The sequence below is a fragment of the Anarrhichthys ocellatus genome, unplaced genomic scaffold (genome assembly GCF_004355925.1).
Source record: "Anarrhichthys ocellatus isolate YVR2014 unplaced genomic scaffold, GSC_Weel_1.0 scaffold60, whole genome shotgun sequence".
NCBI lineage: Eukaryota > Metazoa > Chordata > Actinopteri > Perciformes > Anarhichadidae > Anarrhichthys > Anarrhichthys ocellatus.
Window position 1 is genome coordinate 1,695,959 of NW_022280090.1, and position 26,104 is coordinate 1,722,062.

Consider the following 26,104-nt stretch of genomic DNA (forward strand, 5'->3'; position numbering starts at 1 on the left):
AGCTTTAATGGCTTAAGGCTCCCTGTGAAATCACAACGGAGGAGAACTTCACTCATCACACCATCAGCCAGGAAGTACCTGAGAGACGGAAATCATATTCACCTTGTATTCACCTCTCACTGGGCTCATAATTGCAGGAGATGGGTATGTTCAGGGTCTGGAGTCCATTACCATATACCCATGGACGATGATTAATGACCCAGTGGGAACAAACAGCCAGCGCCGGCTCTCAAACTGCGTCCGTAAGCTCATATGCCACCAAACACAGGAGCATACTGAGTGCTTTTTTTGCAAGACCTTGTTTTGCGCTTCAAAAAGTTAAAAGAAAAAGTGCAAGTGTAATTTTGAAGTGTGTGTTCGGTTGTATGCGCACATTGGTGTGTTACTGCATGTACTGTACATGTAAGAGGGTGTATAGTGGCAGTTCTGTGTGCAATCATTACTATCATGTCACTGGGATGAGATTCATTACCTTAAGTGTGACCATCAATAACATTAATGTGTCCGTTTCCTGAATGTGATACCTTTTATTTATTTAATGACTACATTGCATGACTGAATTAGCGCTGGTAATCAATCACAGGTCAATCTGTAGTGAATATAACAGCAGGATCACTATATGTGTGTTATGCAGCCAGGTCTTTCACAATGGCGTATGAATGACAAAACAATTTGTAATACATTTAGCTCGCAATAGCAACGCCATTCTTTGTTTTTGCGTGTCATTTTACGCCATGTAGTCTTATGTTGTTTGCTTTTTACTTAGTTTACGTACTTATGTTACGCCCAACCATGATGTTTGTCCCCAAGCCGAAAGTGTTTTTGTTTGAATTCACAACGTTAACCACGGGTTTGCTGCAAATGCAGTGGAGTGACGCGCTGGGCTATCCAGTGACAGAAAGTGACGCCAACGGTCCTGACCAAGTGTCATTATGTCACGAGTTGGGATGAGAAATTATGCTGATTAATCACCCAGAGTTCACTTTAAAAATGTGGAAAGCATCCTGTTAAATGGGCATCTGAAGAAAATAATCAATCAGCAAAGTTCCGTTTTTTTTTGTCAAAATTGTCTGTATGCTAACTCACTGAATCCTGTTTGATGATTTATATCTGATGAAATAGATTCCTGAGATGGAACATGCCGTTACATCTCCATGGACAAATTCATTTGCAAACATGAATAGGTTTGATAACATGTGATATACTCATGTACCATTCACGTTTCCTTAGTTTATGCACTTATTTAAATCCCAACCATGATGTTTTTACAAAAAGTAACCAAGTGGTTTTGTTGCCTAAACTTAACTGCAGCCTTTTCACGGTAACGACGTGGCGTTAAGTATTACGCAAAAAGCCTAAAATGCGTTATCATGACACACTTCAAATGTTTTGCTGTACACCTTATCATGAAATCGGGTATGTTTATGTGTGGCATGGTCTGTGAGGAGCTTGTATCCACCTTCATCTTCTATCAAATAACACTGGATGTCTGTGGGAAGCCTTGAGATCAAGGATTCTGCTGTTGGTATGCAACTTTTTAAATCCTGTTTACAGAGCATTTTTCCTGGAATGTTAAAAAAAACATAACTGAGTGGTTTTGTGTGCTGATATCTAAAAGAAAATAAAAAAAACGCTGTCAGCAACATGCAACACTGTTTCTCTTCCTCTGTAAACAACAGAGATCTGTTGAAAGGCAGGTCCCTAGTGGACGAGCAGCAAGGCCCCTCATCAACAGCAACTCACCGATGGGGCTGGTTTCCCTCCTTTTGCAGTGCAGACGAGAGTGAAATTCTGCGCTTGGTATCGACTGAATGGGGCTGGAGTGTTCTCTGCCACCACTGATATGTTGTTCGGAGGCGCTGTGGAGGACAGGAAGAAAGCTTTGAGAATATAATCCCACAACATTTGATTGACTAGAAAATGCAATAGATATTCTGAAACTGTTAGAAAACATCCGCTCAGTGCAATCCAGGAGTTATTTTTGTGATAAAAAGGTCTTGGGGGGGGGGTTGAACATGTAGGCAGAGGCAGCACTGGCAACACTGACAGCCGAGAAAGAGCGAGGAAGTGAGGGCAGAGAAAGAGCAATGCTGCTGTGCCCAGATGTTAAAAATGAAACAGACTAAAAACAAATCTGCAGACCTGCTTTGTCTAGCGCAAGAACCCGCTGAGAGAATCTTCACTTGAAATGGTAACTGAATGGGTCGGGACAATATGTTCAGAACTCCCCGGGGCTCATGCGAGTCGGATGAGGCTGATAAGGTAGAAAATCTCACACATATCGTATCACTAACCCTCCGCCTGAATCTCGCTTGGGATTCCAGCTCGCTCCATGCCATGGCAGTGTAAAGGGAAAAACATGTGAGCAAGACTTTACAGAGGGGAAGGAGGTAATGAATGGAAATCTCACACATCCCCGGAAAAAAACAGCTGTTCAACATGCAGTCCTACCCGAGTCCTTGCATGGTGGCTTAAATATGAATATGAATACTCAAGAGGCCATATTGTGGCTGTTTCGGGGGAAATATCATCAAGCACGTTCTTAAGTGACGACACTGCAGCAGATGATGGCCAGCTGCACGAGGATCTCTTGCATTTTGATGAGGACTGCTGAGTATCAAAGGCACTTTCTCACAAGCTGAAGAGGCTCTGAGATGCAGAGTTTTTCATCTTTTCTATACATCGACATGCATTCCCTTTGTGAGGCCTTTTCATGCAGCATCATGCGTAGGCAGTGAATATTGTGGCGCTTTATTTTCCTTCAGATTCTGCAGTGACATTATTTTTTTAAGAATACTTCAGTTGGCCCAAGCTCTATTTTAGAACGACAGGCTTTTTTGTGAAATCCGTCGAGGACTGCGTGAGTTGAGAGACGATTATCTTCTGAGGTTACAATTTTTGAATCCATGAGTCATGTTTTGAGGCGAACACGGTGAGGCAACAGAAAGGTCACGCAGGGAGCAGTGTCTTTTTCATGTGTCACTTAAATCTATCAAGCGGTTTTAAACAGACATGCCGGTGGAAAATTAATTGATTTAAGGTGGGGGATGGTGGGGATTTAGTTGCTTTGCTGGTCGTGGTGCCTCTGTGTTTCCACACCACTTAATTGCTTATTGATGGGATTCATATGGTAGTAAATTAACCTTTGAACACTCCATTAGCTTACTGACAAGCCTGCCTCAACCTGGCATATGATAAGCTGTCAGAGGTGTCTTTTCCTGAACAATCATTCACAAGTACCGCGACACAGAAGCGGTGTCAAGTGGTGAAGTGCTCTCCAGTGCAGTGAAGTTGCTCCAGTATGCAGAGCATATAATCAGACAATAAAAAGAAAAAACAATCCAACTTTATATATTTATGATATTGATCGCTCTGTTCCATAAAACAGCATCATACTCTAGAGTGCGATGCTGTTTTTATGGAACAGAGCTTGCTGCAGTCCAGTAAATATATATCGCTAGCACCATCATGAATTTTCGGTCTTCAAAGTGCTCCAAGTGCTGCGATACTATGTAGATAAAAATTATGATTAATTTTCACAACATTAGCAGCTGTAAACGCAAAGAGATCAGTGGAGTTTCTGCAGCTATCTGCAGGGAGTTTTAACACACTAAACCACGCACATTTAATTTAGACAAAGATAATCTCATCGAATTCAATTTTGTTAGATTAAAAGTTATTGTCAATTTGCAAGTTTCCACTTGACTGATAAGAATTGATAATCACCTGACAAGCACTTCGACAAAGCTCTAATAAGGAGATGCTTTGTTTAGTTAAAATAGAATGACTAACACCACCTTCTGGTTCACGTTAGTTCAGGAGAGAGGTGTATTGATCGGGCTTTCTGCCCTGTGGGTGGACGGTCACCTCATGGGAGTCAAAGCCAAAGACAGCAATAAAGCTTGGTGAAATATTTGACATGATTAAAAACAAGACCCGCTGTGCACAGCACGCTATTTGCAAAACACAACAACCCTGTATAGGATTAAGATGGTTGTCTGGGATGATGGAGTCTAAGCCTTTCATACCTCATTTAATTGCAGCTCTCACTTCGCCCACTTGTTAAAAGGTTGAGCAAAATTTCCTCTGGTTTTTTTTGTGCTGCAGTTCTTTGTTTTAAGCTGTCTGTCGGGTGTGTTAAATGGGGGCGTCTGCCTCTTAGTGCTAACATGTACCGAGGCCTAAATAGCAATCATTTAAAAACAAAAGATATATTTAAATGTCCCTCTTGACAGGGTTACTGCGGAGTATGTTGAGGCAGATGTAGGTTGGATATAGAGCTACTACAAAACAGTTAGAGATAAAAAAAAAAGAAAGACACAACAGTTAAGTTTGCTAAACAATCTGTAGAGGTCTTGGGAGAAAGACATCAAAAGCAAAGAAACTTTTTCCTGAAAAAAATGAAAGAAATGTCAATATATTTGACATTCTCATGGAGGTTTCTTTTAAAACTCAAAAGATTCAAGAACATATTTCAAATCTTCTCCGCAGCATCTCTCCCTTTCCTCTACATAACGAAAGCTGCACAGTGTACAGGCAAAGGTATTCTGCTCTGTGTGCCTGGCATTCAGATTGCCGCACAAGTTTTTTTCCTCAGAATTGATTGCAATCTTGTGGGCTGTGTATACTATTGGTTTAATGCTTAAGCGAGAAGAAAGGCTTTCATGTCACACTGTGTCCAAATCTGGTGATTTCCATGTTTTCACTGTACTTTTAGGATTACATCTACCTCTTTAGGTTGAGTAGTTTTTGCCAACCTCATGGGCATGAACTCTTCCAAAAAGCTTTATAATAAACTTCCTGAAACTTGTCGAACAATTTGTTCAAAAAGAGAGAAAACGGAAATACCATTGCTTAGCTCTGCCAAACTTGTCGTATATATACTGCTGGCTGAATACAGATCTGTAAACTTAAAATCAGGACACTGCATTCACACGAGCCATTTCCTTCTTTTTCCAATGCTCAGAGTTCAGTTGCACGCCGTTGAAAAACAGCATTTATTAGGGCCCGAGCACCGACGTAGTCAGAGCGGAGGACCTATTGTTATTCTAATGTTTATTATTATTATTACTTTTCCACTTTCATCGCAAAAAGGAGGGGCTTGGGATACTGGGAATTTTGTGAAATTTGGCACGCAAGCCAGAATTTGCGAAAAAATGCAGTCTGATTGGGGTGTCCAGCTGCGGTATGAAATATTGGCTCAATAGCGCCCCCTATTGAGTAGCCCCAACATCGGGTTTCACCTAGCTGTATGAAATTTGGTAGGTATGTGGAACGTGATGAGACGCACAAAAAATCCTCTTGGAGGTTTTCATTAAACCAAACAGGAAGTCGGTCATTTTGACTTTTATGACGTTTTTTGACCATTTCAAGGCGTCATACTTTAACGAACTCCTCCCAGAGATTTGACCCGATTGACTTCAGATTTGGTCAGTATGCTCTTGAGACCTTGGCAGTGAAAAGTTACTCAAAGATCAAAAAGTTATCGAACTATGTGTCCGTGGCGTGGCGTCAAAAAAACACCATTCGCCGTGAAACAGGAAGTGGTTGTAACTCGGCCGTACATTGTCGAATCTGCTCCAAATCTCTCATATGTCATAACATCCTGACCCGGAACACATCTATGTGATAATTTAGAATCATAGTAATAGCGCCACCTAGTGGTAACAGGAAGCTAAAGTCATTATACTTTGGCTTGTTTCTCTTAGTAGGTAAATCAAATCAACATCAAATTACTTCCACACAAATGTAAGAAGTTCATAATACCAGTTCATGAAGCTTTTGATGTTTCGTCGAACGCCGTTGCCGTGGTGATGCAGTCTTTGCCGTTAACAACGAAGGTCATTTTGAGAGGCTAAAAATGCTCGAAACATAAGAAAACTTGGCAAGCAGATTACAAGCCCAAAATTTAGTTATGGAATATGATTTTATTGGTTCAGATTGGAAAATTGGCTCAATAGCGCCCCCTACAAAATTTTGACGAAGCAGCCCTCGAAGTATGTTTGACCTAGATGTATGAAATTTGGTCGGAACATGTATCACATATGGACTTAAATAAAAGTCTCTTGGGGCCATGCTCTAAACCCAACCGGAAGTCAGCCATTTTGAATTTTTTTATGAATTTCTAGTGTCGTTTTTGTCATTTCCAGGCGCTGGACTTTAACGAACTCCTCCTAGGGAATTAATCAGATCAACTTCAAATTTGGTCGGTACAGTCTAAAGACCTTTGTGATGAAAAGTTACTCAAAGCTTGTTGTTTCGTGAAAAGCTGTTGCCGTGGCGATGCATTCTTCACCATGAAAAATTAAGGTGTTTTTGAGAGGCTAGAAATGCTCGAAACATAACCAAACTTGGCATACACATTTAAAGCCCAAAATGTAGTTATATAATATGATTTTATTGGTTCAGAGTGGCAAATCGGCTCAATAGCACCCCCTACAAAATTTCAACGAAGCAGCCCTCGCTGTACGTTTCACATAGATTTACAAAATTTGGTAGGCACATGTATCACATGTGGACTTAAAATAAAGTCTCTTGGGACCATGCTCTAAACCCAACCGGAAGTCAGCCATTTTGAATTTTGTATGAATGTCTCGTGTTTTTTTTCCATTTCCAGGTGCTGTACTACGAACTCCTCCTAGGGAATTAATCCAATCAGCTTAGAATTTGGTCAGAACAATCTAAAGACCTTAGCGATTAAAAGTTACTAAAAGCTTTAGGTTTCATCGAACGACGGATATGTTGTGACGGCCATTTTACATGGTTCACCATCATCCATCAAGCTGTTGTAACTCGACTGTACTTTGTCAAAACTGTCCCAAACTTGACATGCTTGTTGACTGTCATGGCTTTAGGACTTTTGCATGCCAATATTAACTCATTGTCATAGCGCCACTTACTGATAAGCACGGACGTAAGCAGGATTCTATAAATACAGCGCCCCAAACACTGAACTTATTGAAAGGGTTTGTGGGCACACAATGAGAAAAGAATGACTTCTCTGATCTAAATATGTGCATAGTAAGATGCTTGGAGAGCAGAAATTAGATAAAAGTGGTTGTCAAGCCACTGTCGGTGGGTATTAGCATAAATGATCTGTCCAGAGCTTCTACATGACAATCAGGTTAAACGTTATAATGAATGCTTCACACTACAATCTAAAGTTGCAGAAGAACTTAAAATGAAAACAGTGTTAAATTAAAGTGTTCAAGTAACAGCAAATGGCACGACTATTTTGTTAACTTTCATGTAAGTCCAAATACAATCAGCAGGACACTGCAGGGACTTGAACCCCATCCCAGTAAACTGTTATGTTACAAACACTGAAGCGCATTCACACACTTATTTTCTTAATGATCTTAACAGGCTTACATTTATGATTGAATCGGAGGTACACTCAAAACATTTGAGGCTTAAGACCTGGCAACATGAGCTTGCTACGCTGCTGGTCGACGCAGGAAATATCATCTAACTCGTGCACGCAGTGTATGACGGTCACAGAAATTCATGGCCGCATCACCCAGAGTCCTGCCAGTATCAGGAAATACCGTTTAACTCGTGCACGCAATGTATGATAGTCACAGAAATGCATGGCCAGAGTCCTGCTAGTACCCTCGACGTGCGTGAAGTTGCGAGGGCCCGATCAATGCTGCTCGCAGCTTTAATTTCATTTAGTCCTTGGTAGTACTGCCGTGCCAGCAACTTCAATAATGATCTCTTCTTCCATCTCTCGTTTGCTTCTTCACGCTCTACATCCTCAAGCGCCGTCAACCTGCAGTCTTTCCAAAAATAAAAAATAAAATAAAATAGGAAAAGGAGAAAAAAGAAATGCAAATGGGATTGTGCAGAACAGGAGCAATGCTCCCATGAGACTGCTTTACCATGCCTCATAATTAAGGGATTTAGAGCTCTGGAGACAGCTGGACTCACAAGAAACACTCACAACATCCCCTTGTGCTGAGCACCCTGAGTCCATGTCTCTGGGGATTTATTCATAGTGGATGGAGGTTGTGTGTGTGTGGAGAGGATGGCAAAGAAAAGGCCCAAAGGTCATCCCTGGCTTACCTTTCCTGACAGTAATTCAGTGATAAATATTTGATGAAGCTGTACTTTTTTTTTTATTGTAAGCCCAGGAGTCCTAAAGTAAACACTATAAATTCAACAATTCACATCTCAGTGTAATTTTATAAAAATCACTGGATTACTTAATTAACAAATAGCTTTTCTTTCAGACAGCTGAGGAACCCCGTCCATAACAACAAATAACCTTATGACATTCTCCACTTTGTGCAATTCATTTGCACTTCAATATGTTTTTTAGAACTGTTGTTTTAGTCGTAAATACTGTCCACAAAGTGCGACTATTATGCGGCGACAAAGCGAGAGACCACTCGACCCACTAAGAATCAGTTTCCTGTATCTGTGTCACATGGGTTTTGCCACTGCCCCGCCCCTTTAGATGACGAGTAGAAGGTCTATTAACTCCAATGGGAGAAGTGAACGTGAACGCAGAATATGACCGATTCTTTCGCTCCATAGTCACTATATAAAGTTGAACCCATTTTTCACAAGCCACATATCTTTGAACATCAAGTCACGGAAAAGGCATCTTTCAGACAGACAAATCCAGAGAAAATCAACAAAAATTTACCTTTTTTCTATTTCAAATTATCGTGAGACCTGGCAACAAACATACCAGTAATCTCATAAATGACACTGTAGTTTCTGTTATGAATGGCTCAGTACCTACAGGTGAAAGATGGCATACTTAAGCAGCTGCTAATCTTTGTCCCAAAATTAAAGAAGAAGTCAATTTAAATTGCATTCACAAAAGGAACATTAGTGCAATCATTTAGCCAAGGTTTTCAATCTCAGATAGCTCTCAATGGTCTGCTCTTGCTGCTTTTCTTTTTGTTTACTGCTTATTTAGCTTTTATGCACGACTTGTGCTCGAGTCGCCAACTATCAAATGTGAGTGTGCGCCATTTAGTCACAGACTAACATTAGTTCATTCAAACACCCATTTCCTTTAGCATTTGTAAGGATGGTCATTTATTTGGATTTATTTTCACAATTAAAAAAGGCACGATTTGACTTCTCTGTAGAAAATACAATGAATACAGCGGGGCCAATAGCCCAGCACATCCCCATGTATTGTGTATACATGGTCGTATCTCAGATTGCAAGAGGACCTTGAGGTGACACGAGTGTCATTAATATGCAAAACATTTTCACGTCTGAAAGTGGAGAGGTTCTTTAGACTTGAAATAATAGTGTGGACAGAAAGACGTGGACCCAAAGGAACATGCAAAAAATATTTCCCTCCTCTTAGTGCCAGGAGTGATAATATGACACGGTGTCTCTGATGTGCAGATCTGTAACAAAAGCCAGAGAGAGAACACAGATGGAAGGGAGAGGAAATGCTGGCAAATGTAGGGGACTATAGCAGGATATTATTAACCCTTCTTAGACACAGAGGAGCTTGAACCTGTTTACACCAGCTGAAGGCACTGACATGTGAGGTCCTGTTTTCCTTTTGCTTTCATTTTTTCATACACAGTACAAGTCATTGCCTTGCCTAAATGGCACTCCTTCAATGTCACATTAAGGCAAATTCATGTACATTTAGTCTCCCGTTAAATTACGTGTTCAGAGTACGAACAAACCCTTTGTCTCGGGAAGGATATTGGAAACTTTAGAGTAAAGGCTGCATACTACTCAGCTGCTCTTTATGCAAATTAGTCCTAAACACAAAAGGTAATAGGTCACACGTGAAGAGTGGAAACAGACATGCCACATTACTGCAAATTAAGCAACTGTCAATTTAATTGACTCTTTCACCTCATCGCCATCCCAGTGGAGTCTGGAATGGACGTTAATTGGACCGTTCCCGAGGCCAGTTCTATGATCTCAACTGTACTCGTGGGCTTGAGGATATGATTCTGGCAACCAAAAAAATCAAAACAAATTTCAGACTGCCAGCTCTTGGCAATGCACACAACATATGCCCCACTGCTGCTTGATTTCTGCTCCAAGACTAAGTTCCTCCCTAAAGGAGAGGTGTGTGTGAATTCATATGTGTTGATTCAAGACATGCACCATGTAAAACGGACGGCCATGACTGACCACATCTTTAAGTCATTTAGCATGCAGTAAAAACGCCTTTCTCCGTAATTTTACGACGTGTATGTAATGCAATGTTATCATAGCTATAACTATCATAACTATCAGTGCTATTTATACAACTCCCCATGAGATCAGGCTGGAAACAGGACTTCTTTCTCGTGAAGGGGAGAAACATGCATGCATTCCACACTGAGTTCATGCTGAGTGAAACACAAACTGACAGTGCTTTTATCCCTTATTCTGAGAAGTCACCCAGTTGGATGGGCTATGATTGTGGCAGTAGGGGAGAAGGAAGGCAGCATAAAGAATAATCAAAGTTAAGTCCTCTCAAGAGGGAAGAAAAGACATGTTGAAATGAGCGCTGGCACGTGTACCCAGTACCTAAATCTGATGCCTTTATTCCCCGGCACAAGCACCATGGCAAGATGCTTTTTAATCACTTTTCTTTTGTGCTTTTAGCATTTGCATTTACAAACCACCCTGTTAATTTGCATGGATTATTACGGTCCTGTCAGCCATTATCACAACCTCCCGCCCCAGCGCACCAGCCAGCGGTAGCGGGTTGCAGAGAGAGACTCTTGTGGCTGTCAGGAAGAGGAAGGGGATGAAACGCAGAGACAAAAGCTTGTGTCACACTGAAACAATTTCCCCAGTTCTGAAGCCCATTAATCATACAGATGTTGTTGAAAACACAGCGAACACATAAACCACATGACTGTCTGTGTGTTCAGGAGAGTGAGAAACCCGCTTGAGCATTCTTGTCCGTGGAAACATATTGATGCATTACTGAGCAATAGCAGCTGTCTAGCCAGTGACCGTCTCTCAAGTGGACAGAATACTGTGGTCTACCTCTAAGAGACATGCACCACCCACACACACCTATTACACAACGCTGTTCAGACCGCTGGGTATAGCTTTCGTTGAAAAATAAAAAGGAAAATTGCACACATAAAGAAAAAACAATCTCACAATCTAAAGAGAATGATTTGGGAGCTTAGGTACAATTGTGCTTTCCTCTGTCGCTCTGTTCCCATACGATAGTAAATTCGATATGTCTTGGCTGTGTATGGCTTTCCCCAGTCTCTCCCCGGGCTGCTGCTCTGTGAGGGTAAACTATAGGCTTGGACCTACAGCTTTGTGTTTATAATGAGGACAAGGGGGACAGAGGAGTGGATTTTGCCAGCACAGTTTGAAGGCTTGGTTGAGGCAGGACATAAGGGAAAGCTCTTTCCTTTCTCTCCCAAATAGCACACAGTGGCAGATGGGACCTACCCTGTACCCTGCCCGGCATCAATTATGCTGTGACTGGCACCCTCATCCCTAAAGTTTATTTTTTACTTAAGGGCAGAGGTTTAGGGTTGGCAATCTGTTCCAATTTGGCCCCTTTACCTCTAGCCCTCTCCAGCCACCCCCCACCCCTATTTGGCAGCTTGGTAATTCACAAGGCATTGACATGGATGCACCTTTTAAGGTCCACAGAGCCTCGGGCGTCACGGACACATTTCTTGATCAATATGGCTCTGACGCATGGTTGTGATGTTTTTTTTTTTCCCCCCTCATTTTTATGATGCCAAATTTACAGAGCAAGAGGGTAAAATGAGGCTGTAAAGTTATATGAGGCCAAAGAGAGTCACTTGAGATTGTGAAGTATCCATCTTTCAATTCTCAGTTCTGGCCCCAGCCCATGTGAACAATCCCCAACGGAGTCTTTGTGAAAATCTACACATCTGCAGGCATTTGACGAGGAGAACAATTCATATTTCAAGCTGACATGCAGGGGTTGTTGATGGAGCAGCTATGACCAAGACAAATGGGTGACCATGCATCAAGGGTTTCTCTTTTGAAAATGGAGAAAAGAACCAACACAATGACTTCTATTACTTTGATGTTTAACCTGTTCTGAGCACTAGTTTATATATATTTTTAAGCTAAGAAACCAGATGGTGAAATACATAAATACTATATATTCTGTGTGTTCCATGGTGTGAAATAGTATACTGATGACATATGACATTATCACATCCATAACGCTTTGAGATCATTTTAAAAAGCCCTGCAGTTTTAGTGCACAATTCCGAGATCTGCCTGCTGTTTTGGTGGAAATGCATTTGATCCAAGACTGCATTTTAGCTGCGAATTCATTTGTGAGAATCTTCTTGCTATTCAGAAAAATCAGTGACAAATACTAAAATTGCCATCACTGTGGCACACATCACAAAAGCAATCATTTCCTTAGCTATTAAACACATCTCAGACACATCAATAATTGATGTGCGAATACTTTCTCATGTCTTTTTTTCTCTTACTTCCTATCACACCTACATGAAGAAAAAATCTGTCTGCAATCAAGTGTGGGAAAGGTTGTGTGTGTGTGTGTGTGTGTGTGTGTGTGTGTGTTGGATGGATTTTCAAGGTGAAAGCAGTCTCTGAACATTATCCAACATTATATATTTTGAACTTGTGAGGAGAGTTGACGGTGAGTTTCTAAAGTGTAAAAAGCTCGGTGGGCATCCTCAATTTCTCATTGTCACAGCATTTTGAAGCACACATAAAGTTCAAAACATAATCTATTTCTTCTTGTGTTTAGATCTTGAGATATGATTTAAGGGTTTCATTGACGTGTTCAAAACAGCAATTTAGAATCTGCTGCTGTATTAGTATGTTCTCAATCTCACAGCATATAAAATTATTATAGTGGTACTCACACCTAAACTGTACCAACGCTTCCTTTAAAATATTGATGCCATTTTTGCGTCTCTTGAATAGTTGGCAGTATTGTGAACAACAGCAATAATGGGGAGTCTGGGATGACATGTGACAAAGTCATTTAGTCACTTGTAGTGATGGGCAATCTTGGGTTCTTACATGATAAACTGCAACAAAAAAAAAGACAAAAAATTTGGTTTATCGAATTCAGCTGTACACAAATCGGTTGCCAACCTTACCTTAATCAATCATGTTATAGAAATGTATATTATAGTGATTCTGTCATATGTAAATGGATATGCAGCGACTTGAAGGGAACTTATTGTATTATGTACATATATACATGTTTTCTTGTTTTAATGTTTAATTAAAAAACTATTTTTTTCTTATTCTGTCTATCTGAATATATCGGTATTCATCCAGTGTCTGAAACCATAGCCTGTATATAAGAGGACCACTGGTTTGTGGACGGCTTTTTTTGAGCTTTGGCCGTCTCCATCAGCCTTTTGCATCCAGATGTGACACGAGAGGGCGGCGCACAACAGAACGCTGAATATTTCATTTTAGGTGACCAAAATAAAAGCATAAACTTTCATGAACTGAAAACACACTGTGAAAGGGTTCAAGTTCTAAGACAAAAACACAGACAACTACCAGACGCTGTGCTAGCGAGCTGTCAAACTTTACACTAAATGGGACCATAATTTATTAAATGAACATCATGCTGTATCAAAGAAGATTTAAAACTTGCAATTGAGACCATAAACTTGTGTTTATAATGTTTACTGAGGTAATAAATCAAGAGAGAAGTAGAGTAATTTTCTCATAGACTTCTACACAATCAGACTTCATTTTGCAACCAGAGGAGTCGCCCCTTGCTGGGAGGCGGTATATTCTAATGAGCTTGCATGTGATATCGCTAGTGGAGCCAAATCTGAATGGCTTGTTGATCCACATGTATTCTGATCCAGGTGGCCCCCAAAAAACTAACTGACTTGTCTAATTTTACAGTTATTGAGTTGGTAGGCACTTCAGATACCCAAATATGTGAACAAGCACTGAAGATGAAGATGGAAACTTAAAATGTGTCTTGAATTTGGTGACACAGGAAAGACTGTAAACTATGACAAACTATCCCATCCTAACTGACAAATCATCACTTTAGGTAACGACGGTTTTCAGAGTAGTATTCAAGTATTATAGTCACCATATTCTCTCACCACAAGTAAAAGGCTTCAAAGCTGGGTCAGTAATTAGTTAACACTGAGTGTCTGTTTTTGATGTCGAAAGTAAAATGCAAAGTAGCTACCAAATGCAGCGTGTTCTCCATAGTGTCAGTCCGTTCCATTAGGGACATGTGCAGAATGGGAATGTCGGAAGTGTCTAACTTCACACATTAGAGGGATAAAAAGGTTTATCCGGTGTGAATAATAGTCCCCTGTGTTGCATTTGATTGATGGGTTCTTTTTGGTGAGTAATCCACTCTGAAAAGAATGTTGTTTCAACAATGTTCATCTAAGTGTGCAGCACATTAAAGCTCTTAAGGGGGCTGCACGGTTATTGCACAATTGTTTTACCAACTTAAACTGTATTACCATTGTCACATACATACAGGTACATAGTCCAGAAGTAGTCATGTGGTAGCTGTGCAATACCCTTTTGGTACAACTCTATTGCATTACACTTTAAAGTGTATAAATGTATTGTAAAGCTGAAATATGCCACTTTCCACATAGGTTTCCCGATGCAGTTTTGTTTGAATTCACAACGTTAATGAAGTGTTTACTGCAACTGTAGTGGAGCAGTATAGTTTGACGTGCTGGGCTAGCCAGTGAATTAGAAAGAGACACAAAGGGGTCTGACAAGGGGTCAGTATAGGAAAGTTAGGATGAGAACATGTTTGGATACCAGATTTATGTCTTGAAGGCTTTATTCTGGGCCCTGTTTCAGCCATTCAAGCACAACAAAGGGGTAGTTCTTTGACGCACACACTAGGTGAGCGTCTCCTGCTATTTTGGGTTCATGTGTGTGCAGCCAACCTATCTTCATAAAACAGTTTGTGTGATATTTTACGAAAAGTTACAGCTTATTTTCTGAGACTGAAAGATCGGAAGATTGGACCCATCCAACAACCCCCACCAGGCCGCTTTGTGTGTGCTTTAGCAAACTTTATACTTCCTCTTTCTTGATTACGTGGATGAAATACAAAATCATTTTATGGGATATCTACGAACCACGGCCCAATCTTTTTTTTGTTTTTGTAGCTTTTGCTGCAACTGCTGCGTGAGACCATCCTGGTGCAGCAGCACGAAGAGCAAAAGCGATGGTTGATGTGGACTAGAAACAAAAGTGTGGTGATTAATAACCTCACTGGTCCCATAGCTCTGAAACAACCATACCAATCACAGGGAAGCATGACATCCCCCAAGTTATCAAACTCCACTTCACTTCCACTATTCAACAATATCTCCAGTCAGGCTCAACAGCTCTCCTTCCCTCATAGGCAACGGGACATCATGTCCTTTCTCCAGGCTGAGTTTTGTTAAAGTGAATGTAATGTAATCATGCCCCGAAGGCACAATTTTCTACCAACAACTCAATCTGATCTGATCAAAGACATTTCAAACAGTTCCAATGAAGCAGATCAGGGTTTTTGAGTGTTAAACTCGTAATGAATAAAACGTTGAGTAAAAAGGTTTTTTTCATTATTCCATTTTGATTGTTACGTCATGAACCTTTGATGATACCGTGAACCAAAATTTTAAGTTTAGGCTTTGAGTGCTTCAAATAATCCGAAATGAGTGTCAGTATCTTGAAACATGTTAGACTAAGCAGATCCATGTACTATGATCAAGAGAACACTTTTAATCTCAGTCGGTTTAAATCCAGTCCGCCTCTCGTTTTCATTTAGGCTATTAGGAATCAACAGTTTATTCTGTTATGTCCATTGAAAGAGGCATACTCCGTGCACCTGTATTTTCTCAACTTCATTACTGTGGTGCATCTAACAATATTTACTAGGCCCTGCAAATATTATGACTGACACTCCTTCTCACAAAAAGATAAAATCCACAAACCAAAGTTGATTTAATTTCTCAAAGGACTAAGCCTAGCCTATTGATCCAGGCAGCTTCGTCTCGTCCTAGAACTGTTGATCTTATCTTTTTGTTTGTTTGTCTGTGTCAGAGGCGATTACATGAAGCACTACGGCGATATGAATCGGAAGCTCAAGATAAATACACCTGTTCATTGTGCATTATTCTCTGGAAAGGTTTTATGAAAATGGTTTTGTCAAACAGTCCATGATATGAATAAGCTGTTTGATAAACTGCATGAAAGTCGATTTTCTTTCCCTTTAAAAAAAGAAAGTTCCTTCCACACTTGACGTTCTTTGAAAGTCACACTTCTAACTTGATCTCCAGCTCCAGTCATCAAAACTGTAATTTCAGTTTTGCTTTTTATGAAATGAGAAATAATTAAGAAAATTGATGAATGAGTGACTGGATGCATAAATGCATGAATGAATAAATGAATCATTCCCACGTCTCGTGTGGAGTAGCAGCATTTCCTACATGTGATACAAATGTAAATCCACCATTAGCATGGAAATGACATTTGATTACTTCATGGGGACATATTACATCTCCAATTCCTTGAGTAAATATTCATGAATGCATTGGACTCTCACGGTGCAGCAAATCTTTTCAAGCTAGAAATGATGAGTGACATCCTGGTGATCCTGACCTCCCTCTGTGCAACAAAGGAACCCTGTTTTCAACTTCCCACTTCTCGACGTTTGATTATTATTCAACGTATTTCCAAGAAGTGCACATCTTTTGCCATCTCTCACTATACTGATGAATTGTTCCCTGCCTCTATTTCTCGTTTTTTTTCTATTTGGACAATTAAAATCTTTGAACATTTCAGTTCACAGAATTTCACACACACACACACACACACACATCACATTTTCTACTACTAGCTCTTTCACACTCAGATTGGGGAATGTTCTCAATTAAATATGATGCTTTTGCTTCAAGACATGACAGGGTTTGTTTCAAGGATGCCTTTAGTTGCTAAACCGGTTAGAGATCCCATTGACATTTCAAGGGTGATGACAGTCGTTGGATTGTCCGACATTGTAACACTGAAAGATCAGGCGGAGAAATGTGTGGAGCACTTAACGACAATGACAGTGACAAAACAAAAGCCTTATTAAGAGTCGGTGCACGCCAGGTTTTGTGCCCGCATGTTCTATCCACAATAATAGTAAAGTTCTTTGTAATATTCCATTTAGCTTTATACAGTGTAATAAATCCAAAGTAGAAATGAGGACAAAATGGTATGAACTATAAAGTCATGGTCTGGGGTTTGATTTATGGGCTGTGGCCCTTGTTAAAGGCAGGTTAAGCAATTGTTCCATGCTGCACTACACCTGCCGCTTCAGATTCTTCGTATAATGATGCAGTTCCCTATATTCCCAGGCAGGGGAAGAACTCTGCAATGTTTCTCTCAATATGAGAAGACACGGAGACGGAAAAAAGACTAGGACCGACCTCATGCCTGGTGCACACTGTATTCAAGGGTCATGAATTTGCAATTCCATGCCGCCATATTAAGTGACCGTGCATTTCAGCACCCCGCTGCGTGGGGTTTTGATTACAGCTTTCTTTGAGGACCTCGCCAGTTTCCCCGTACAGCACGCTATAATTAGAATGACCAGATTGCTCGGATCCACCCTGGAAATTGCTCTGATTCAGCCTGGAGTTTGGTCTGCTCAAGTTTGTTTCAATTTATATGTGAATGTGTTTAGTGTGAATGTGTGCATGCTTTTGCAGAAAACACAGTTTTTATAAAAACCTTTTGCTCCAACCTCCATACTCCTATATGGCCGTCCATCACACCATTGGATATGTCGACAGTCTGAGGAGGTTGTGCGCCCCAGAATTTGTGATTTTCATCAAAATAGTCTTGCCAATTGTCATCGGCCCATATTTGTTCTAAATAGTTTGATTGGAGGTCTTTAAGAAGGCCGATCAGAGGAGCCAATGAGATTGATGAGACGCATTGATTCTGAATTGAAACGTTTTCATATCTTTTAAACTTAATTTCTCCAAGTTTAACCAAATTGCAATTGCCCAAATGTCCAGCAGCGGATGTTCAACGTAAGACTGATGAAATACATTGTCATTGAACAACAAGGCACCCCAATGTGATCTGGAATAGATAGCATGTCTTTTTTAAGGAGACTTTGTGTGTCATGTCTACACACGAAAAAGCAAAAAGAAGGTGCAGTGATAACTTTATTTATTACATCATTTTGCATGTTATTTCACACCATTTGGTGATACTTCGCTGCACAAAAGTATCACCTTCATTTTCATTTCCACACAAATAATAAAACATGACTATTTCATCCATTCACAGGAATAACCAAATTCACCGTCATGACCTTAGAAGAACACAATCTTCATTGTTCTGATTAAAAAAAGAATGTGTTAAAGTTTTTCATTAAATCTCTCCGGGGTCAGCATTACAAACTCAATTTTGGTGAATTGAAGTAGATATTACATCCGGTAAAATGATTTTGCCATTTTTGCTGTCTCAAAACTACAGTGGAAAGAAGCAAGTGGCAGCAATTTTGAATGGTCTGTGCTGTATGCTTCTTTAATCAATCTCAGTCGAGGAAATATGTCTTTTTCTGATGAACTCATTCATATTTTTAACTGGAGCTTTTAAATGAGCTGATTCACATGTAAAGGAACAAAAAAGAAACAGAAATTGTTGGATTTAATAAATGCTCAGATTACTAGTCATTGTGGGGATTTTCGTTAAAGCCAAACTGTATCGAGTCAGAAGTGACGTGCCAATCAATATCTTCCACAGTACCACGACTGGCACTGTGATGTCTCACTGGGGAAGCTCAAGCTCAATGTTCTCCACAGATGTGCAAAGTCTATGTGAGTGAAATACGCAGGGATCTGTTTGTATAGAGATGATTTATTTGCAATTCAACTCAGTGCTGAGGAAGCACAACATTTCCCAAAGTCACTCAAGTGCAAAACTGATGCACAAGCATTCATATCTCTTCTTTCAAGAAAACAATATTACACTATAATGATAATTGTAACCGTCAAATTAAGTGTTTTCAGAAGAGCTCATTTACAATGATCGACAGACCGACCCATCAAACCATTGCCAGTGGCGGCTCCAGTGTAATATGCATGATCAACTGCTGTATTGAGTGCTGAGTAATTTGGGATTTTACATTTACACTCTAATATGGCATGGAGTGAAACCTCTCTATAAAAACACCCCAAACAATGATGGATTCATGAACTGTTTACTCCAAGAGCACATTTCTTGTTGCAAAGAGACTGAAGCTGATTCACGAGAGCCCCGAATGGCTGAGATTATTGCTTCGCAAGTTTTTTTCCAGGCTTACAGTATCCATTCATATTGATGTCACGTGTACAAATATAGTCTGGCCATTCATAAGGTAGCTCTTGAAAGAGCCTATAAAATTCAAGGGCAAAAAAACGACTTCACGGAGAGCATCTGTCTTTTCCGAGTTTTTATTGCAAAAAAGTAGGTTCACATTTCTTCGATTTTCTTCGACATTTCTTGCTCAGATAAAATAATTGTCTGTAGATTCATAACTTCATGTCTGAAAACATTGATTGGGAAGCCGAACACAGGATTCTACGGGAGGCAAGAGGAGACAAACTCCGAGGCAGAAAGACTTAATATATGAAAGTAATATAACACCTCAAATGTTTATTTGGCTGACACATCCAACTATCCAAGAGACAGTGTATAGCACATAGGGGGGGAGGGGTCTATTGCGAGAAATTAATATCTTAATTAATATGTTTTCTTTCATGTACATCACCTGCAGTTTTGTTTTCCATTTATATGTATATGCAAAGCGGGTCTTCTTCACAGAGTCTGCTATGTTGCATTGTGTTTCTACGGTAGCCCTGAAGGGACAAACCAAACAGATTAGGCCATTCCTATGTGTTGGCACACAGGAGAATTTTCAGTTTTTTTCAATCTGCAACCTCACCTTTAGATGTCGCTAAATTCTCCACACTGGCACTTTAAAATTGGTAAAGTTGTTTAGCTATATGTAAGTCATCTCTGGCCAGACAATTGTATGTTGGGTACAATTGGATAATTCTAGATTATTCTTAAAGCCAGGGAGGATATTTGTCTTTTTACATTGTGGTATCACAGCTCTCCTCGTTCATAGAAGCCATGGAGACTTGTGTTGGCTAAGATGGCCTATGAGACATGTAAGAGACGAGACAATAATACACACGCATTTCTATGGCTTTTTAGATTTGACCCCAGAATGAACTATGCAATGTCAGTTTTCTATCCAGTGTTGATTTAAAATTGAAGCTAACTCTTCACTGAAACAGGGGTAAGAAGAGACATTTCTTTACTCACCCCTTTGAGAAGGAAAAAGCATCATTTGAACTGACTTAACACATCTGGCTGTGTTTGTCTTCATATCAGCAGAGCAGACAACCTCTTGTGTCCTGACAGAAACACTCCAGCTATAACTGTAAGTCAGACTGTGAGCCTGTTTCTATTCCACAGTCATTCACAATAGGATGGAATACGTGAGAATATGCTCTCGGGCAAAGTCACAGCAGCAAGAGGCATCTGAGAGGGCCTCCATTATATGGAACAAGGACTCATTTATGGAGCACTGTTTCTCTGTTCAGGGGCAATCTGACAAACATATTGACTTTGGCACTCATGAGGTTGCAGATATCTCTGCACCTACTTTCCATTATGGCATAGTTTGATGAAGGTGGTGCATGAGCTCTGTAGCAGGCTTCCCCTCTGGCACCTCATAACATGTGGAATATTGTGCATTTCAAGAGGATATTTTTTGCGCACGTTCAGAAAAAGATGTGCATTGCCCACTCTCCTGGAAATGCAAAGTGTGATATATATTTGCTTTGTATGCATCAGCATTTTGCCACTGGTTCATAGAACCATAAAGCTCCTTGCCAGTGAGCCCCGAGTATCCTTACACATTTACAAATTGCATCAATAAGTTCAGCATCAACCAATGATCACTGAGGTCAGTCTCTAAGTTGCATGTTGACATTCAGAAACATTATCCCATCATTTAAGGAAAACTGCAAAGCCCACTGGTCTTTTGCCCGAAGATGCATAACAGAATGTCCTTTTTATTTTCTTTTACAAGCAGGCTTGACAATTTGTAAGACATTGCTCTCAGGTTTCTCCAAAAATGTCTATAAATCAATTACAGCTCATCCAGAATGCTGTTGCCAAGGTTTTAACTGGAACAAAGCAAAGAGCTCACATCACTCTTGCTCTAAATCCTGTTCCAAAGTCTTTGCACTTGCTTCTTGTTGAAACTCCAATTAGTCTTAGCATGGATTTTTAAGATCCTGGTACTTTTGTCTAGTAATCCATGCATGGACGTGCCCCTGACTATATCACCGATATGCTGCCAAGATAGAGTGATAAAGTCCTCAGATCCTGTGTCTCTTCTAGTGAAGCAGAAATCTCCAGCTGGAGACCTAAATCTGAAATAGTTTCCATCTGGATCCAAGGAGAGATCTGCTTTAAAATCAATACTTATTTTAATATTGAATCATTTTTAAAGTTTAGAACAAGTATACAGTAGAAAGAGTATTTTTAAAATAAAATAATCCACATAAAGTCAGTATTGTACCACGAGGACCCTACTGATCCATCTCTCTTTTTCTTTAAGGGGGTCATTTCTTTCTTTTGTGGAATCAATATTTTTTTTTAAGAACAGGCATATTACTCTTTTCAGTGGTTGGATGATTTTGGAAGAATATTTTAGATCTTTATGCTCCCACACAAGCAACACCTGTCCATGACAGTCCATGCCAGTGCCACATGTCGTGCCACCAGGGCTTGAAATTAACATTCGCCAACCCGCCAAATACGGGCTAAAATTGGCAGGCGCTGTGTCAATTCCACCGGACACTTTTGGCAGGTGAGCTTTTTTGATCTCGGTTCTGTATGAACACAAAGTGTTTTTACAATACTGAGGCTATGACTGCTGGGTCCTCGTACTTGCTCTTATTTAGAACAGAATATAGAATATATCACAAAATATAATTTATTTTCTAATTGACTATTGATTTGCCCTGACTGCATTCCTACCTGGTGTGCTGTGACAAGTGCACGTGAGGTCTAGTGAGCTTAAGGCAGCCGTCAACTAAGCGCTCCACAGTAGCATAGTAAATATGAGGAGAAAAGATGGGCTGATCACATTTCCATTGCCATCCTCTTTCTAGAAAAGCTGCTGCGAGGAAGCTGCTCATGCGATACAGACAACTAGACACACTATACTCCCCCATCTGGGTGTCACCACATCATATCACAAATTCAAATTGACTTGCACACTTGTCTGTGTATGACATGTAATAGGGTATATATGAGAGATTATATAGCCCTGGTGTCAAGGTGAAAGTAGAACAATAAAACCGTGTGGTCTGAACATGTTTCATTCATTCTGCCTTGGGATTTGGAAGACGCGTCTTAGTCAATCGACTTACAAAAATGTCACACGTGAGAAAATGTTCCATATATAAAACCCTCGAGTGAATGGCTATACCTCAAAAAGTCAAAATGTTTGTGAGAGAGCTCCCGATGGTGCAATTACTGTTATCAAAATAATAACAGGTAGAAGAAGAAGGCTGAGAGAGAGAAAGTAGAGTTATCTAGAGAGGGCCAATTAGTGGCCAAATCCTAGAATAAACCACCATCAGTCATCAAGCTGGCATTTAGCTCTTCAGAAGCGGTCACATATCACAAGCTTTCACTTTTATTTCTATATTCCTCAACATGAGGTCTGTTTTCTGCCCTTTAAAACACCTGAGTATTTACTGTATAATTCCTCAACGCAATTAAATCTTTGTTGAAAATGCTTTTGTAAATGAGCAATTAAGCTAACGACGACTTTCTGTCCTGAATGAAAGACGGTGTATTTGAGACTTGGTCTATTTGGGACAAACTTGCCCATGTACCTGTGCAGGTTACAGGTGGTAATACATCATGAACATCCTGAGATTATAAATATTAAAAAAAAGTGTTGGTATTCCTTAAATGACATCATTACAAATCTCTAAACCCCAGCAGGCCCATCTCAGATGAGACATTTACACAATGAATCCATGCTACCTTACCTCCACTTAATTTGACAGATTTCGTCAGGACAGAATCGGGTCCCGATGAATTTTCCATTTCAATTTTCTATTCAGCTTCCCCTCCTCTGATTTCTATTTGTGTTTAAAAAATGGGCACACTGAGAATAAATCCATTTGATCCATGTCCACAGGCTACTTTCAGGGACTCCTAAACCCCGTATTTCTTCTTTCCCCATAAATTTATCGGCTGTCTCACACTCTTTTGTGCGGCCGCAAAGATGAGTGTCAAATCTCAAAGAGCTAAGACCACAGTGAAAGGTACTCAGCACCACTTTTGGAAATATATGCAACTTCCAACCCTTCAAGAGTGACGCTGGAAAGATGGACTTAACTCAGTGACGTTCACAAACCTCATCTGTGACGACGGGAATAAAAAAACTGTACTTTTGAATATTAATCAACAATTTTTCACACAATGAAACAATAATAAATACATCATCAAATCAATGATAAAATATTGTTTTAAATATTCCAAAATGTTTTGGAATTAGACATAAATTGGGGCCGCAGTGGATCATTCTGTCTGGACGTGTCTTGGGAACTGGAGGGCTGCCGGTTCCACCAAGAATGGAGAGTGGACCACAGACTGTAAAATGTGGACGTAGTCACCATGACGTCACCCATTGGTTTGTGGACTATGGTTTTTAAGGCCTCGTGTTTAGCATTTTGGCCTTCGCCATCTTTATTTTAGGTGACCAAAATGTTACAATTAACTTTCTGAAAACTGTGAAAGGGTTAAAGTTCTAAGACGATGACGCAGACAACTCTGGACTACGCTGCGTTAGCGACCTGTCAATCACAAGGTAGCCACGCCCTAAAACATACCCTGCTTTATTGTCTATTTTACTATAAATGGGACCTGAATTTCCAATTGAACATCACCAGCATTGGCTTCACTTGGTGCCAGTTCACCTCATGTTTACTGCCGAGGTGCCCTTGAGCAAGGCACCAAACCCTAACTGCTGGCTGGGTGCACAGGCACCTCCATCACTCTCAAACTGCATGTCTATGGGTCCTGTGTGTGAATGTTTACATGTCATGTAAATGTGTGTCTGTAAAGATTTGACTTCCCCCAGGGATTAATATGTATTATTCTTCTTCTTAAATTCTAAGGCAGTCCAATAAATAAGGACAAATTCTGACTTTTTCAAAAACAGGTAGCACACAAAATCAACAACAGTCAATGTCATCTTTATCTTTTCCTGTCAATATGTTGTTGTGAAAGTCTGAAAGAAATTAAAAACTCATCTGCTTTGTGTTTTTTTTTTTTGGGGGGGGGGGGGGGTGATATTATCAGAGATCCCTTTTGGTGAACCATGCATCAAAACAGTTTTAACGGAGTCAACATAATTAGATATGATGACAGAGAGCGCCCAGGGGATAGACTGTGGGCGCAAATACTTTAAGAAAATTCATCACAAAATAAACGTTATGGGAGGATAGCCAATGGGCCATAAATGACAGACAGGTGAGCTCACATGTATTTCCCTGTAGTGACAAAAAGATCTTACCATCACATTGGGCCGAGCTAAAAATAAATCAAATCATATACTTACTCCACAGGGCTGGAACAATATTACAAACTAGGGAGCAATTCTGGCTCTTTTCATCCTGTCTGGCTCTTTTTATTTGACCTTTTTCAAGTTACAGATGCCCTTGGGTTAGTCTTTCGAGAAATGAATTGAATGTAAGATAGAACACATAACCTCCTTAAGTGAATGAATTGATTTATTTAAAGAGAAAAGATATAACACTGTCTGATAAGTTTTGACAAACTTGCTCACAAAAACCTATGAAGCGAGAAACTATTTTTAGCGGGATCACTTGGTAGGAAAGAAGACTTATCAAGCAAGGTGATATTGAGGTAAAAGGTAGAGAGACAAAGAGGTGTTCTCATCCTTTGGTACAATCAGCTGCGTGTCTCTGGGGAGGCAAAAGTTGTTTCTCCTCCGTCGCCTCCTCAGTCAACCACGCTCAAAAGGAGGGACCTTGGTGGGGAGCAGAGCGCAGCATGTGATGAAGACATCCTTAGCGAGGGGGGAGTGAAGGGAATGAGGTAGACTGTGCCACAAGGAATGAGGCCTACACTTCACAGCATACAGATAACTACAAGGGGATGTCAGGGGAGGCGCTGTGTTCAATATCAGCCGTGCACGTCTCAGGATGAAGGAAGGAAAGCTAGGAAGGAAAACAAGAAAGGGCTGCATGATGAAAGACATCACAAGGTTATTCTAAAGTGATGGTTTAAAGACTCTTGGAGCTATTTGAAGATGTAGACTTCTGTGTTTTAGTGTGGTGCTTTGAAAAAAAATGCTGATTTGCTGAAAGTTTCTTCTTGTCAAAAAGAGTGTCCCCGTGTCAATTCAACAACTTTGCGCTTACGTCTACAACAACCTTGACCTGACCATTTTTGATATGACTCATTGACCTCAACTGATATATTATCCCCCCTTTTTGGCATTCGAAAAATACTGCACCGCACAGAAGGATCTCTGCTTGACGGACTCCACTGTTGCAGCTGTGCAATGACAGGGATTATGCATCTGGGGATGGGCATTCCTAAATGATTCATGCGTGACAGGGAGGAGATGCTGCTTTTTTACGGGGTATAATACACATCCCTCTATGTCACGCAGAGCAAAATGGTACTGGAGAGCGCTGGATAGCCCAGCGAGTCAAACTATAATGCTCCACTAAGGACGCATTAAATATGTGGTTAACGTTGTTATTGACATGTTATTGACAAGTAGGTCAAATGATGACATTATACCTTAATGAGCAGCCATGTAAATTATCAGCTGCATTCAAATTCCTGTTAAGAAATGTAACAATCCAGCTTATCCAGTTTGGTCTACAAAATGGCGTAGGAATGACAAGCATTTCTAAGTCATCTAGCATGCAATAACAACTCCATTCTTGCTTTTTGCGTGTCATTTTACACCATGTAGTCTGTACTGACTGCAATACAAACGCATATGCACGCATATGCTATGCTCAGAGCAAGTGACATAGTAAAAAAAGTGAGAAAAACTCTTCCTATGACAGGT

At 40.2% G+C, this 26,104-nt stretch overlaps 1 protein-coding gene across 2 annotated transcripts in view; it reads right to left on the bottom strand.

Annotated features, from left to right (window-relative positions):
- The window catches only part of igsf21a (immunoglobin superfamily, member 21a), a 176,657-nt gene that overhangs the window by 30,703 nt on the left and 119,850 nt on the right, over positions 1 to 26,104 (bottom strand). For both annotated transcript variants that reach the window (XM_031871720.1, XM_031871718.1), the window contains exon 5: positions 1,744 to 1,859. In XM_031871720.1, the coding sequence (XP_031727580.1) occupies positions 1,744 to 1,859 (116 nt within the window). The remainder of the gene's footprint in view (positions 1 to 1,743; positions 1,860 to 26,104) is intronic.